This window comes from Talpa occidentalis, unplaced genomic scaffold (assembly GCF_014898055.3).
Source record: "Talpa occidentalis isolate TD23 unplaced genomic scaffold, MPIMG_talOcc4v2.1 talOcc4.4, whole genome shotgun sequence".
Classification (NCBI taxonomy): Eukaryota; Metazoa; Chordata; class Mammalia; order Eulipotyphla; family Talpidae; genus Talpa; species Talpa occidentalis.
This window is the reverse complement of record NW_023604295.1, coordinates 142,959,434-142,974,476: the sequence shown is the minus strand read 5'-3', so window position 1 is coordinate 142,974,476 and position 15,043 is coordinate 142,959,434. Positions and strand designations below refer to the sequence as shown.

General features: G+C 40.4%; 1 protein-coding gene across 8 annotated transcripts in view; it reads right to left on the bottom strand.

The window, feature by feature from the left end:
* Positions 1-15,043, bottom strand: part of TENM3 (teneurin transmembrane protein 3) — a 2,290,771-nt gene that overhangs the window by 108,798 nt on the left and 2,166,930 nt on the right. For all 8 annotated transcript variants that reach the window (XM_054701057.1, XM_054701061.1, XM_054701058.1 and 5 more), the window contains one exon: positions 2,686-2,900. In XM_054701057.1, coding sequence (XP_054557032.1) covers positions 2,686-2,900 — 215 coding nt within the window. The remainder of the gene's footprint in view (positions 1-2,685; positions 2,901-15,043) is intronic.

Sequence of the window (15,043 nt, the reverse complement as noted above, 5' to 3'; positions counted from 1 at the left end):
ATGCAGTTATTAAACCCATGACGTTTAATAACAAACTCCATGGCAACTATATACCTGTGTTCTTTTTAACTTTTTTAAATTTAAATTTTATTTTTATATTCCCCAAACAATTACAACCCCCTTATTTTAACCCCAATCCCTCCTTTCCCCGCCCCCCACCCCCCATAGAGTGTCTCTGGTTCATAGTTGTTTGTTGATTTTGATATTTTCTTTCTTATAGTTATTCTTTTTCCTGGTCCCTTATTTAAGTTTTCTAGATTCCTGCTATGAGTGAGACTATCCGGTATTTTCTTTTTCTTTCTGGCTTATTTCACTGAGCATGATCCCTTCCAGCTCCGTCCATGTTGCTGCAAATGGCATGTGTTTATCTTTTTTGAATGCTGAGTAATATTCCATGGTGTATATGTACCACACCTGTGTTCTTAAATCAACCTTTCGTGCTGGGATAGTTTCGCTGCAAATCATTGCAATACAGAGGAGGAAGGGATTTTAGAGACCATCCAATCCAACTCTTTCATCTTACAGATTGACACTGAAGTGCAGAGAAGTGAAGGGATTTGTTCAGGGTCACAAGGTCAAAAAGTGATAGGGGTGCGCTTAGTACCCAGGTCTCAGACCTCATTCGAAAACAGGCGTCACACACATGCACTTAAATGATACAGCACACTATTAAGTGTAAAGCGTTAAATTGCTTCCTCGGGCTTCTTGCTGTCCAGGAGAATGAATTGGGCATCAGGGAGAAGAAAGTCAATTGAAACCTTGGCAACAATCAAACGGACAGTTTTATAAAGGGTCACAAAGACTTTCAAAACTCAAGTGACTATTCTGAATGGCTGGCCAGTTTTAATTATTTCAGGTTGATTTATTTAACATTCCCCAGAAACACAGAGGCGTTCAATTTGGGCTGCTTTATAGCATATTTCATGTTTAAACACTGAACTCAGAAACAGTTGTTTGCTCTGTCGATCTTGAGTAAACCAGAGAAAGGAACTCTAATAACTGTGGAGCTTAAGAAAAGGCACAACCTACTTAAACACATATATCGTGGTAGAAAAGAAAAGTGGGTATCAAGTATATTGGGTTTAAATACAAGGAGCATGAGAAAATCTGAAACAGCACCTCCACAAAACTCATCTGCTCGAAGAGTCAACTTTAAATCTTTCAACTTTCAAAGTGTACATCACAATTGTTCACCTGCAATTATATTCTGAGACTAAATATGGGTTGCATGCTAGGGTGGTGCTTAGCTTAAAGGGATTGTTCTTGAGTTATAAAAAAAATAATCATGTATGTGGTTTCAATGGAAAAAAACATGCTCTTCTATTTCACTGGACGATTGCTGAATGCAATTTAACTGCTGTAATTGAAGTGACAGAGGCCCACTGCTATTTAAGAAAATCTGGTTATTACATCCTAGTCTGTCACCTGTAAAATGAACTGGAATCAAATGTAGTTGTAATCTAAAATTTAAAATTGGACACTAATACACAATAAAAGTTGGATGTGCAAAGATGAAAGGCATTTTCTTTAATAATATAGTTATGAAAAATGTTAAATCAGAAAAATGAATACACCGAACCAATATATTTAAAAATTTCACAGCTATGTAATTTATTTGTGTATGAAACATTCCCTGATTCACAATGACGGACGCTGGAGGAAGCATGTTTAAATTTTCTTATTCATCTTTAAAGAAGTGATTTTTTTTTTAAATCAGCAGCATATGATCAATTTTTCTTCATAGGTCATAGGAAAGCATTTCTCACAAAATGACATAATATAAAACACATATGTAAAATCTTCCAGTGCTCATTCCAAATATCATATTAAAATCAGCATAAAATTCCATGGGTAAATAAGCTGATTATCTAGTATTTTTATCTACTAACCTAGTAGTTGATCTTGGGAAAAGTCTGAGCTTCAATTTTATGGTAGGTAATTTAAATAATTTCTTTTAGACTTTCTAGACCTTGTCCAAACCACAATTTCCCATTCACATACCATGACCTGATAGGAGATTATGAAAAAGCAGCTCTCCAACTGCAGCTGTTATTTGAGGTGATTTTCATACCAGCAAATTGACTATAAAGTTTTCTGCGTCTCTGATACAAGATTATTTGAGTGGTTTTGAGAACTACACTCTTTGCAATCATCCATGGTTATCTAAGAAAGGTCTTTTTCAGTATTTTTCATGAGAACTTGTGGCTTGAGGGGGGGTAGAGCACCTACCATCATATTTATTTTTATGTTCTCCCATAATTTCTTTACTCTGAGTAAATCTGGCAGAAAGAGTGAGCAGATGTTTGAGCTGAATGTCTTGCGTCTACTACGTGAAAGGGATAAACTCACAGAATTTTCATAGAATCTTTGCAGCAAACTACTTGCAAAATCCATGGTGTTTTACTTGGTGCTCAAATGCTGTTCAATATTCATTAAATTACTCCCAAATTTTAGTACATTTTAATCAATCAATAATGGTTAAAGCAAGTCAGGAAGAAAATGCTGTTCTTCCTTCTAATTCACAAACCTCAAGATAAATGTAATTTACACTTGAAATTCTTTTCACTGGAAAAGATCGATATAAAAGTGGTCCAACAGTTAAACAGCCAAACTTGAGAAACAGAAGAACTTCAAAAATGCAAACTAGCACTTTTCATCTTATTGACAACAAAGCCTCCTTTTTACCTGAGTATGGGAAGGTGGTAAGCCTTTTCGGCCGTATACTCCAATCAATGCATCCTTCTGAAGAGAGATATTGAATTTAAGAAACTGTGGCTGATCAATAAAGAGCTGTGATCTCCAGAAGATCCCGGGAGGAATCTCTTGAATTGCTCTTCGGCCAATATCAAGTTCTCCAGAATCTATGGTGTTATTTTCTTGTGTAAATCCACCTAATTTTCCTGAATGCAAGAGATCCATTGAAGAACAAAACATTAAAAAAGAAAACCAAACCCAAACAGGTATTCTATCAAAGTTCTTGATGCTAAACACTCAAGACATTTCATCCTCTTTGATAAATATAATGCCCTCAAAATTTTCACTTGAAAAGCTTTTTTTTTTTTTTTTTTTGGTGAGACATGGCTGTTAAACAAATTGTGATTTAGCATGTTCTTTCAGATAGTTAAGCCAAAATTGTTGACTTCCCCCAAGGTATGCCTATTATCGAAACTGTTTTCACACCTACAGTCTTTCTTGATCACTTGAAACATAATTATCTTACAAATTTTATGTCTTGTTGTTTCTTGGGAGAGATTAAGTCTGGGACTTATCAGTCATTCTAAATATACCCTAACACTGCAAAGTGTAAATTAAGGCAGATTGGATTATGGAGATTTCCAAATCAATCCTTAAGCAAACAACAAAACCAATCAATGGCACTGATTCATGGAGTTCCTGCTAAACTATGTATTAGAATGAATGAAAAATCAGATGCTGGAAGGAGGTAGAGACAAGAGAGTGGGGATATTACGAGGGCGGGGGTGGGGGTGGGGTTAAGGCTCACAGAGTTTTGAGGCGGGCGGTCATTGCTCTTGCCTTTGACCGCCTTCTCAAATTCACTTTCAGCCTCAGCAGACACACTTGGACTGACCCTCTCCATGACCTTCAACCTGTAGCAACAAAACTCTCTGCTCCTGGATGGCTGCCAAGTCTTAGCACCACCTCCTCTTTCCCTCCATGACCTGATTTTGGAAAATAGATCCAAAGCCCTTTCTCGTGTGGTGTTCTCTCTCCCACTTTGCTAAGGTTCTTGCTCAATTATTCTGAGGAGCTTAGTGATAAAAGAGGATTCACAATTTTCCTTAAATGGACATAAAGCACACTGTCTTACACAGAAAGGAGCTGTGAGGGCTAAGGAAAAGTATGAAATTGGACAAATTATCCTCTATCAATTTAATCTTTTAAAAGTAACGAAGTTGGCTTTCTACTCAGTTTTAAAAACATCAACAGGGATGTTAATTGAGATATTATATAAGACACATTATCTGATAGCCTCCAGGGAAGTTAATTCAAAATTTAGAGGACTTAAAATCAATCCAGAGAGTTGTGAATGATCTCACTTCAATGACAGAGGAGTGAGTCTGAGTTAGTCACGTAACATTGAATTCATTTTTGAGCACCTACTGGGGACACAGAACTGTGGGTGAGAAGGAAACACCAGCAGGGAGCAATGTCCTAGAGATGATATACTCTGGCTTCCGTGGCTTCTATCAAGTAACTAATTATTTCCCTGGGGAAGACAACACCAGCCTACCGATGAATTCAAAGATCACCTAAAGCAAATCTACATCAGAGAAAGTGATATGACTGAAGGCTGGTGGTGGAAAGATTCATTGAAGAGTTCATTTCTGAGGCAAATTTTCAGTAACAGGTAGGATAAAGTTCCTGAGTTGGGGTATTATGTTTAAAGCCATGGCAGTGGAACTGGACTCTTGTCAAGGTAACAGTGAGAGGGATCCACCTCTTGGCAAGAAAAGAAGTTAAGAAATCTGATTTTCGAGTCAGAGAGACTTAGACTAGAATCGTGGCTTTGTTACGAAGAAGACTTTGGGGATGCCATAATAATGCAGCCACAGGACCGCAGCAAGGGTACCTGAGCATTAATACAGAGTACTAGGTTCTCAGGAGGGACTGATGGTCTTCCTGGGAGACAAGGTAGACCAGCAAGAAGGTCATCACTTGTGCTGGACACTGAACCTCACGGCAAAGAATTTGGTCTTTATATTTCATGTTAGTGACTCTTGTATTTTCAATTCCGTCAAAGAGGGCTATGCCACTCTCTTCCCTCAAGATACAGATATCACATCATGGTGTTACTATGCATATCACGGATGGCACGTGTAATTAAAGTAGATACTTGAAGTAAACCAATTATGGGTAAGTTGTATTTCAGTGGCTCAAAGGCACTTTCTTGTGTCTGTGTGTGTGTGTGTTATGTGTGTGCACATGCACACACAGAAACAGAATTCAAGATGACAGAGGAAGATGCTCAATGGTCACAGAGGAGGACAGCAGATGCCCAGGAGTGGCCAACAGGGTCCAGGGGATTCACAACAAAATCACCGTATAGAAGAGTGTGAAGTTTGATGGAGACGACTTACTAGTAAACATGGGGAGAGTTTTCTGCCTGGGCTATTGACCCCACATGATGCAAGTAACATCAAAGCACTGCAAGAGCTAAACAGGGGGCCATCAGAGGGCCTGATGGGGCTCAAGGTGAATGGAGGTGATCGTTTCCAGGTTGTTAAAGCGTAGCAGTGTGAGAAGCCCAGCAGCAGAGAAGCGACTTGGCATGTGATTGCCATCACCCAGGTATGTGGCAGGAAGGAGCAGTATAAAAAAAAATCATTGAAACCTTGGTGGTGCAAGCGGTTAAGTCTCAGCACTAAGAAGCGATCTGTAGCCATTGCAGCATGAGTTCGATCCCCCGCCAGGGAGCTACCCACAGGGTGCAGCAGACGTCTCCTGTCTCATTTGCTGCTCCCCTCTGCAGTGTATTTCAGTCAGTCTGCCTGTTCTGTTCCCCAGTCTGTCTGTGGTGAATCCTCTCACCCTCCCCCCCATACTCTGGCCTACACCCCAGTTGTTATACGCAAAAATAAATAAATCTTTAAAAATCATAAAAATACTCAGTTTTACAAAACAAACTCTTAGATTTTGAGAACAGAATGGTGGATCCACAGGGGAAGGAGGTTGGGGGCAGGTGTGGTGGTAAAGAGGGGCAGAGGATGGAGACTGAACTCTCGGTGGTGATCATCTGCCAGTATATACAGGTGCTAAAGTATAAGACTGTACATAATGTTCTAATAAACCAACATTACTACAGTAATAGTTTAAAAAAAAAGGGAAAAATTAAAAAATAAATTACGGTTTCAAATTTATGTCTGTTTCATGGTAAATCAGATATATTAACCTATTGAACCACATTAGAGAATCTGCTTAGCTTCTGATTTTAGGACATAAAGTTATATGCATTTTTATTGGGGCAGAATTACCAGTTTCTGTGAAATGAAAATGCTATGGATACTATAACATAATGTTCTTTGTGTTACAATTTATAATAAATTCCTAATAAGTTGTGACCTTTGGTTGACTTCCACATGAAATTATTTTAAAAATATTGAATAGAATAGTAATTCTTTTCTCCACTAAGATGTTAGTACACCTATCATATTTAAATATGGAAATGATTCATATTTCGACTCACTTATCAAGTTCATACTTTTCTAAGGCAATTATTACATTTTATTGTTATGAGGACTATTATCTGAAGCATATGTGATTTAATTCACTCCTCAGTGTTGTTTCTACGTATTGTTCTACTGGTTTTAGCAGCTTTAATAACATACCTGTGCTTTCAGGATGGATAAGCTTAAAATGGTGTTAATGACAGAATTTTTCTTTCCCAAAATAACACCTTTGCCCAAGACCATTAGCTTTGGCAATAGTAGTCAAGTTCTGACCTTTAGGGCTTCAAGGTTGCTTTGTTGCTTTTTGATTACACTGATTTTGAGGGGTTAAAATATTTCTTAGTGAAATAATATATGTACCCACTGCTGTGTCAAGAAGTGTGTTTAGGTATGCAATTCAGCCCACAGCTGATTTAACAGGTGCTTGAAGGAGGCAGCAGCATCAGTGGCAATAATTGTTTATTTCTTCCTGTAATGAAAAGCCTAACTAATCATAACAGCACAGAATCCCTGGGTTCAAGTGTCCATGGTCATTTAGCCTGGGTGTCTTCAAGTAAGAAGTTGTACCCCTATGGCCCAAGGAGGCTTTTCTACGAGGAAGTAGGATGGACTGTCTTAAGGAAATCAGTCTCTAGCACTCAGTGATTTCTAGGTATGGGCATTTAGAACAGAACAGAACAGCCCCTCGCATATTCAGAATCTTACTGTGACACAGTCTTGGAAGAGAAAACTTGCACAGTGCCAAACAAAAGCAAAATTCAAAGCAGTCTTGTTAATGAAGCCTCCTTTACTTTCTTTCTATTATTTACCCAGAGTAGGAATTCAGGTGGTGACAAAATGCCTATTAATTTATTTGAACTGGAAAAATAAGTCAGAGTTTTTTTTGACAGAAAGTTTCATTTTTATGAGTATCAGCTTTGCCACTAAATTATAGGGTATGCATTTCCCACAAATTAAATGAGCTAATTAAGTTAGAGATATTTAAAGCCTGTAATAACAGTAGCATTCAAAAACGATTATAACAAAAGTGAATTAGGATGAACAATAATTGTATTTTCCACCCCATTCTGCATATATCAGATTTAACAAAGTTTCCCTTAATTAAGAGTATAGGTATAACTGGCAGCATTTTGCTAAGCCTTTGTAAAGTCCTTGATTCGTATATTCCACAGAAACCAAGAAATGAAATGATTCTGAAAACTCTGTAACAAATCTTTAGGAAGTGGGTAGCTGAGAATTCTTTGCTTTTGATAAAACTGAAGAAGCAATGTGATGGAATTGCAGCTTGTACACCAAGCCAGCTTTCCAGAAATAGAATACAATGTGATTTTTGACATATGACTAATAATATCAAATAATTGATTGGCATCACTGTAAAAAGAAATTCTTGCATTTCCACCTGTTTACTTTGTAGCAAGATTTCTTATATTTAGAGTTATAGAAAAGGGAACCAGAACAGAATTGACATTGAGCCTAATCTTGTTCTTGCAGCAAGTACTACTCATCCCTGAGCAATCAACTATTTGAAAAAGTCTTTATTCATCTCATGCAGAAAGCAGTTTTCACTTTTTGTATTTAGTAATTATCCAAATGTTTCACAAGCTTATACAATAATTAGGTAGATGTCAGTCCAATGTGTAAAGCTAATCATTATAAGTCTAATCCAATATAGAAGAAACAGGTTTCAAAAGATTTTTAAAAGTATTATGGTTTCAGGAAATAAAATTTAACTTGTATACCCATTATGTGGGGCACAAGAAGAAATAAGTTGGAGCTCACTGATGTTTTCTAGTTTTTCCTATGAAATACAAATCTCATTTTAAAGTGCCTATCAACCTCTATTGGCTTTAAATTACTACACTATTAGGATAAACTTATTCTGAGCTGTAGTTTTAAAAAGTGGCTTTTCTAAGAGACAGCTATGGAGCACCCATAATCAGTCATGGAGCTGTAAGGACCGATCATCCTCTGTGCAAACCCACTGACCTGGCAGCTTAGATTATTAACGTAACGTTTGTGCTTAAGCCTCTGGTTTGAAGAGCAGGGAGTGAGATTTTTGTGATGAGTTTTTGTCTTTTTAAATTCTGCACTGTTGCTTTAACTTCACGGCCTCTCTCCAGTTTGACCAAGTCAAGCGAGGTCACTCCTGTTGGCTCTTCATGACAGTAAACACACCTGGAAGCCGGTGAGCCATTGCCACAGTTTGATAAACTTGTAAATACTTGCACCACCTCTTCCTCTGAAGCCCGTCTGTCCTCTGAGATAAAAGCCTGGACACAGGTGTCTTTCATCATGTCCTGGATTCCAGAACACTCCGGCTTCAGAGGAAATAAAAGGGGGGCAGTTCGAGGGGTCTGTGTCCTCCCTCACTGAGATCACTCCATCCTTAGCCCCCCAGAGTCTGTACCTGGGAATGATCATAGGCAAGCCAAAGGCTGTGTGTGGGTTTTACTGAGAGAAAAAGGAGGGAAAATGGGGGAAAAAATAGACAGGGCCAAAGAGTGCTCTGTAGTTTTTCTAAACTCAAAGTGAGTGGATTAGGAATCAAACCAATTAAAGCCTCCACAGTGCACATGAGATGTGGCGTGTCTTCGCACACAATAGGGTGTCATCCTGAAGCACTTTTTTCAGTGTGTCCTGTTGAGCTGGGATGTGGGAGCCACTGGCGTTCTTTTCACCCACGAACTGTGATTTCTCCTTTCATTGGTAAGTACGTGTCACAGCAGTTTTAATGTCTTCAAATATAGTTGTCGGGGTGTGAAGACATAAAGAGCCCACGTACGCAAAGCTGTTGTCATTCCTCTCCTTCGACACAATACTCAGTTTAGGGGAAAACAACACTCGCGGAGCGCTGTGTTTCACACGATGCTTTACAGAACGACTGTGCCCTCTACAAAACAACACTTTACCCACCCAGGGTGTTAGGAGGACAAAACAGAGTATTTAAATGATACTGGTCATTCAGAGGTTTGTGGTTGTTTGAACATTATTTTGCCACCTGAGAAAACCACCCAAAGTCATAAAATACCAAATATTATGCCATCGACACCAGGAAATGGCTGCTTGGCGATGATGTGAGAGTGATTAAAAGGGACAGGCAGGAGCTGCAAAGGTCTAATTCAGCGATTAAGGAGGGTAAATGGTGGAAGCATCTTGAGGCCTGCAGACGCACTAATAATTAAGATGTCAGAAAGCAAGGTCAGGCATTTATTAGACAATCAATAGCCCACCCTCCAATCTATGACCTGACCTTGGATTCATATCTGATGTAGGGAGCTCTGAGAGAGCATGTATTTTTATAAACAGCCAGGAGCCATAACTTAACATCATGGACACAGTGTTACATCACAGCCAAGTGGACAAAAGAGAACTCCTCGCAAACAAAGCTTAGTGGACAAAATCAATACAGCCCCTAATTCGGGAACTATTAGACATTGCAATACACAAATACTATAAACACTATTGGATGAAACTCTAAGCTCCTCTAGCCTTTTTAGCCCTAATTCTTCAATTCACAGTCCTTGACCTGCTATGAAATCAAATTCTCTGTAATTGTTTAGCGTTTGAGAAGATTAATAGGTGGATGACAGGAACAATGGTGTTAAGTTGAAATGTGCCTTGACTTATTTGTTTAGACAGAACGACTCACACAAATGTGTATGTATGTGTATTTCTGACACGAAAACGTATACGTGTAGTTTTTTAATTGTACAAAAGGACATTTTGTTAGTTTTGTTTTGGAGGAGTCAGAGTTACACTAACCCAGATTTATGGGCTTTCATTCTGTCTAATATTATCCTAGCTTATCACGTGTTAAATTTTGGCATCTGTCTTGCCGCTCCTTCCAAATAAAGCTGGTGTGGAAATGTCCTGCGCTGGCACCTGTGTGTTTCCCTACTGTGCATTTTCTAATGCACTGTAATTGCGCTTTTGATTCCTCTCTGACCCTGCAATTCTCATGCTCTGGAATAGCAACTGTGACTGTTTGTTCACTGCTGTATTTTCAGCACCTTGTTCTGTGCACTGCACGTAATAGATGTTGATGTACAAATGTGGCCAATACTGTGCATTCAAGGGATGATTTAGGATATGATTCATTTCATAAAATCCAAATACTGTAAAAATAACTAATGAAAGGAATTTCTACTATTACTCTTAGTGATATTATTGATGCTGATTTCAAGATCTATCTTCTTAAGAACTTTGCTACAAATGAAAAGTACATACTCTTGAATTGCAGAGAAAAGAGTGAACTAATAATTACTGACATGTACCAATATCTGTTATGTTTCCATCACTGTTTTTCACTCTAGGTGCATTATCTGATTTAACCCTCAGTACTATCCTATGAAGAAACAGGAGGTTAGAGGAGGTTGTTTGCTTAAAGTCACCCCGTCACTGGCAGAGCTTCAGTTCTTAATCATTATTCTGTACCAACAACTGCTTTACCTCTAATTCTCACACTGGGCTAAGCATTAACTCCTTGGGAATGATGGGATCCAAGAGCTATTTGGAGTTATTTTTGACAGGACTTGGTAGGGGAGGTGAGAAAGTAGGAGGCATAAGTGTGACCCCTAAACCTATATATGGTGATAATCATGATTACTAACATTTACTTAATGCAAGGCACCACGTTGGACCCTTTGTATACTATTTTCATTCACTCACTGGATAACTACTTACCAAGCACCTATTAGATTCCAATAATTGTGCTAAAAATTTAGGACAGAGCAGTGGAAAAACAAGTATGATCTCTGCCTTACACTCTAGAAAAGGAGATATGCATTAAATAGTAATAGTGATAACTAACACTTTTCAAGCATTTACTACGTGCTATACATCACTGTAAGTATTATAGTACATACCCAAGACCATTCTGATTGATGAGGAGACACAGGCACAAGCTATATAACTTGTCCCAAGGAACACAGGCATTAGTGATTGGAACTAGGATATAAAACCAGGGGGTTAGCTCAATGACCTTTATGGTCTTCACCTCTCTGCTCTATTGTCTCTATGTCATTGTTTGATATGATGCACAGCTGGACTGTGGAGAGCCATTGGGATCATCTAAAGGCAGCTGACCAGAATCTAGGTTACTGAGGAGGGTCAGGCAGGGCGTTGACATGTCAAATTACTGTCTGAAGAGTAGATGAGCGAAACAAGAGACACATATCCTAGATAGAGTGTGAGAGATGATGGAGTTAGAAGTGATAGGACTTGGTGATTATTGAACATGGGGGGCGGTGGGAGGAGAGAGTAGGAGGAGTCAAGCATGACTCCTAGATTTCCGGCCCAGAACTATGTGGATGATGATGCTATTTCCTCATATGGAAAGCCCTGTAAGAGGCAAATCTGGAAACATGGCCACACCCCTTCCATTTCTCATGCCCTTACATAATGTGTCTCTGTCATCTCCTCAGTCTAGAGAGGAAGCTGAATTTTCCTTCCCATAAATCTGGCTTGACCAACAGGATGTGACAGAAGTGACATCCTGGAATGTTCAATGTCCTCGACCTTAAGAATCCTTGTGATGTCTGTCTAGGTCTCTAGGAATGTTCTCCTTGGGACACTGCTATTCAGAACCAGCTGCAGCGCTTTGAGGAGACCCATTCCCAGAGAAAGTTAGGTGTGACAGGCTGCAGTCAACAGCCACAGGTGATCTGCTGTCAACAGATGGCATCAGCTGCCAGCCACGTGAGGGAGCTACCTCAGATGTCCAGCTCAGTGGAGCTTTCAAACAGAAGCAGCTGACCTCTCCAAGCAACTGCCTGAGAGTTTCAAACAAAAATACCCAGAACCATGACAGATAACAAGTTGTTCTTCTAAGCCACTGAATTTACATGTGGCTTCTTAAGCAATTATAGAAAATCAAAGTGTTTGATGGGTCCTGTGATAGACACAGGGTATTTGAGCTGTTTGGAAGACACCACGTGGAGATGTTCCAGAGCTACCTGGAGAGATCTCACAAAGCTGACGTCTGGAGCTCATGGCAAAGTCCCAGCTGCATCTTTGTATTGGGGAGCACGTGGGATGTGCCGTAGCACAAGGCACAGAGATTGCAGCTGAGGCCAGGCGAGTAGGGGAGAACCGAGAGCATTTCTACTCCGAAAACAGCAGAGTCCTGAGCAACACAGTGCTTAGGGATCAGGCAGAAGAGGAAAGTCAATGAAACAAACAGAGACGTCACCGCCAAAAAGTCGGGAAGAAAGCCCAGGTGAATGCGCATCGTAGAGCCCACACAAAAAGAATATTTCAAAGAGGAGGCCTAGGTCATTTATTAGGTGATACTGAGAAGTCAAAACAAGAAGAGTCTCAAGACAGAAGAGTCTTCACGGACGCTCCAGGCACCGCCGTAGTAACGCCGGAAGTCACCAGGGGCCACGAGAGGTGCGCTGAGGAGTCAGCAGAAAGCAGCAGCGACCAGCCTCTACCGGGGGGGAAGGAAGACAAAGAAATGAAGAGTGTGCGCACACTGTGTCCGGGAAGGCGGGCCGCACGCGCGGGAGAGAAGGAGCAGGTGGATCTGGGGTAGCAGACAGAGTCAAGGATTTTTCTTCTAAAGACATGAGAGGCTTCAGATAATCACAGGTCGACTGGAAGGTGGCAGCAAAGTGGGAGAATTCTGAAGCTACATTTGGATTCAAGGATACTCATGGAGAGGTTAATCTTATCTACTGAGAGAAAAACGGTGAAAAGACACCTCCAGACAGACCCGGGGGTGCGGATGTGTTTACGGGAAATTAAAAGAACTTTCTCCAAAGGTCTCCACGCAGTTGTTGTTGTTGTTGTTGAATAATGTGTGAGGTCATCTGTGGAGAGAGCTGAGGGACGAGTTGTGAGCATGGCAGGAAGGTCTGGCCTAAGCGTTGAGCATCGTGGGGGAGAGTTTGTAAGAAAAATCAGGTCAGGCTGCCAGACTTGGTTGAAGCTGGTGGTTCAAGAGAGAACTATTATGATTCCCTCTTTACAGGTATTATTATTCTCTCTTTACATGTGAGGAAATGGAGGCTCAAAGAGGTTAAGTAACTTGCTTGAGGTTACAAAGCAAATAAGCAAGGGAACTAGGATTCGAATATAGGCCTGTGTGATTCTTTGCAGTACATTAGGCTGAATGAATTCCTTGGTCAGCAGAATAATTTTGGTTTCTGAAAAGAGACTGGTGTTTGGGAAAGTAACGCTTGACTCTTACCTATTTTGTTACTTTGTCCACTTATACCCGTTTTAGTTACGACCCCACATCTGACAGTTTCTCTGAAATCTGTAGTCAAAGGAGGTCTCAGGAATCGTCAGGAAAGCATCAAAGCATATAACGAAATTCTTCTCTGAAATACTACATGGCATTTAGAAGCTTTAGTTCAGTATGAACTTAAAAGCAAGCAGGGAGTTTCCTGAACGCTCAACACCATGATTAGGCCATGAAACATTGAAGAAAGAGTAAAACAGGACACATAAATAAGAAACCTGTCAGCAGGTGTTGTGGGGAATCTCGTTATGTGCCCACGGTCAATTCCTGTGAACTCCCCTTAGAGTTCTAAGGGGTCCTCAGGGTTATAATCCACAATCTCTAAAGAGCTGATGTGATCTGATTCTCTGGACAGTTTAAAAAACAGAAGCAGTGGGTGAGGATGCATGGGCCCTGCAGGTTCTTCAGGGAGGCTGAAAAGCAGGGTCTTAAGGGTCTCCTCCCAGCTAGAGCCCCCCCCACCCCCACCCTGGCACCCGAGGTAAGCATGCAAGACACACCCTAATATCCCTTTACTTGGAAAACTGCAAATAAGAATTCTCCACAATGACAGGGCTTGGGGCCACATGAGACATCATAAAGAAGACAAGAAGTGGCTATTGTGGAAATGATACTTGGGGCAAGATCTGAGACAGCCTTCTTTCCATAAAGAGAAATTTTCATTAGTTCCCTTGTCCAGCTGGCAGGCTGGAAGGTGAGTTGGTCTCCAATCTGCCTATCTCATCCCCGGGCATCTGTTAGCTCTCCTTCCCGGGGAGGCCAGGAGGAAGGATCATCATTTACACACAGAAGCATCTGTTGTCTCACACAACAGCTGTGCGCGGTGCACGCTACAGGCATGCAGGGACTTCAGGTGCTTTGAGCAGGAGCAGAGCTTCTGCAACTGTGGACCACGATCTTCTGTAGATTGTTAAATTATTTGAATGAGTTTTAACTAGTATTTAACTAGAGTAAAATTGAACACAAAGAGTAGGGTGCAATTCACAAAATGTGCATAAGTATTATCTGGGGAAATGCATTTCAGACACATAGGGTCTGCCTAGCTGGGACTAGAGGTGACATATTTCTCATGGCAGTCATGGTGAGCAGTTCAGAAGTCACTCTTTTGAAAAGCTCCAGCTCCACAGAGATTTCTGAAGCCATATTTATGGGATGTTTCCAAACATCATGTAAGTCGATAGCTGGCAGGATCTAGAGTCTTCTAGGGATGACTAAAATTTTCTTGCAGATCTGAACTACTAAGCACCTCTTCCAAGGTTATAAAGCAAATAGGCAAAGCAGCCAGGATTTGAGAATAGGCATTAGTGAGCTGGGGAATGTTGATTCTGAGCAGGGGATTTTCCCGGCGAACTCCAGGAACCAGCACAGAGGCTACGGGAGGCTCTGAGGCCACAGCTTCTTAGTATTGGGCTTTTCAGCTACTGTGAACTGAATGGACACACTCTATTTTTTCATTTTTATCACAATAAGAGGTTAGGATGTTTTAAAGCCAATAAAATGTCTACAACAAGCATTTTTCTCTTTTGTGTAAATAAGTCCCCCACCTGTGTGGTTGATCCCTGCCACTGGGCCACTTACAGACACCATCGCCCTAAGAGACAGCCTCAGT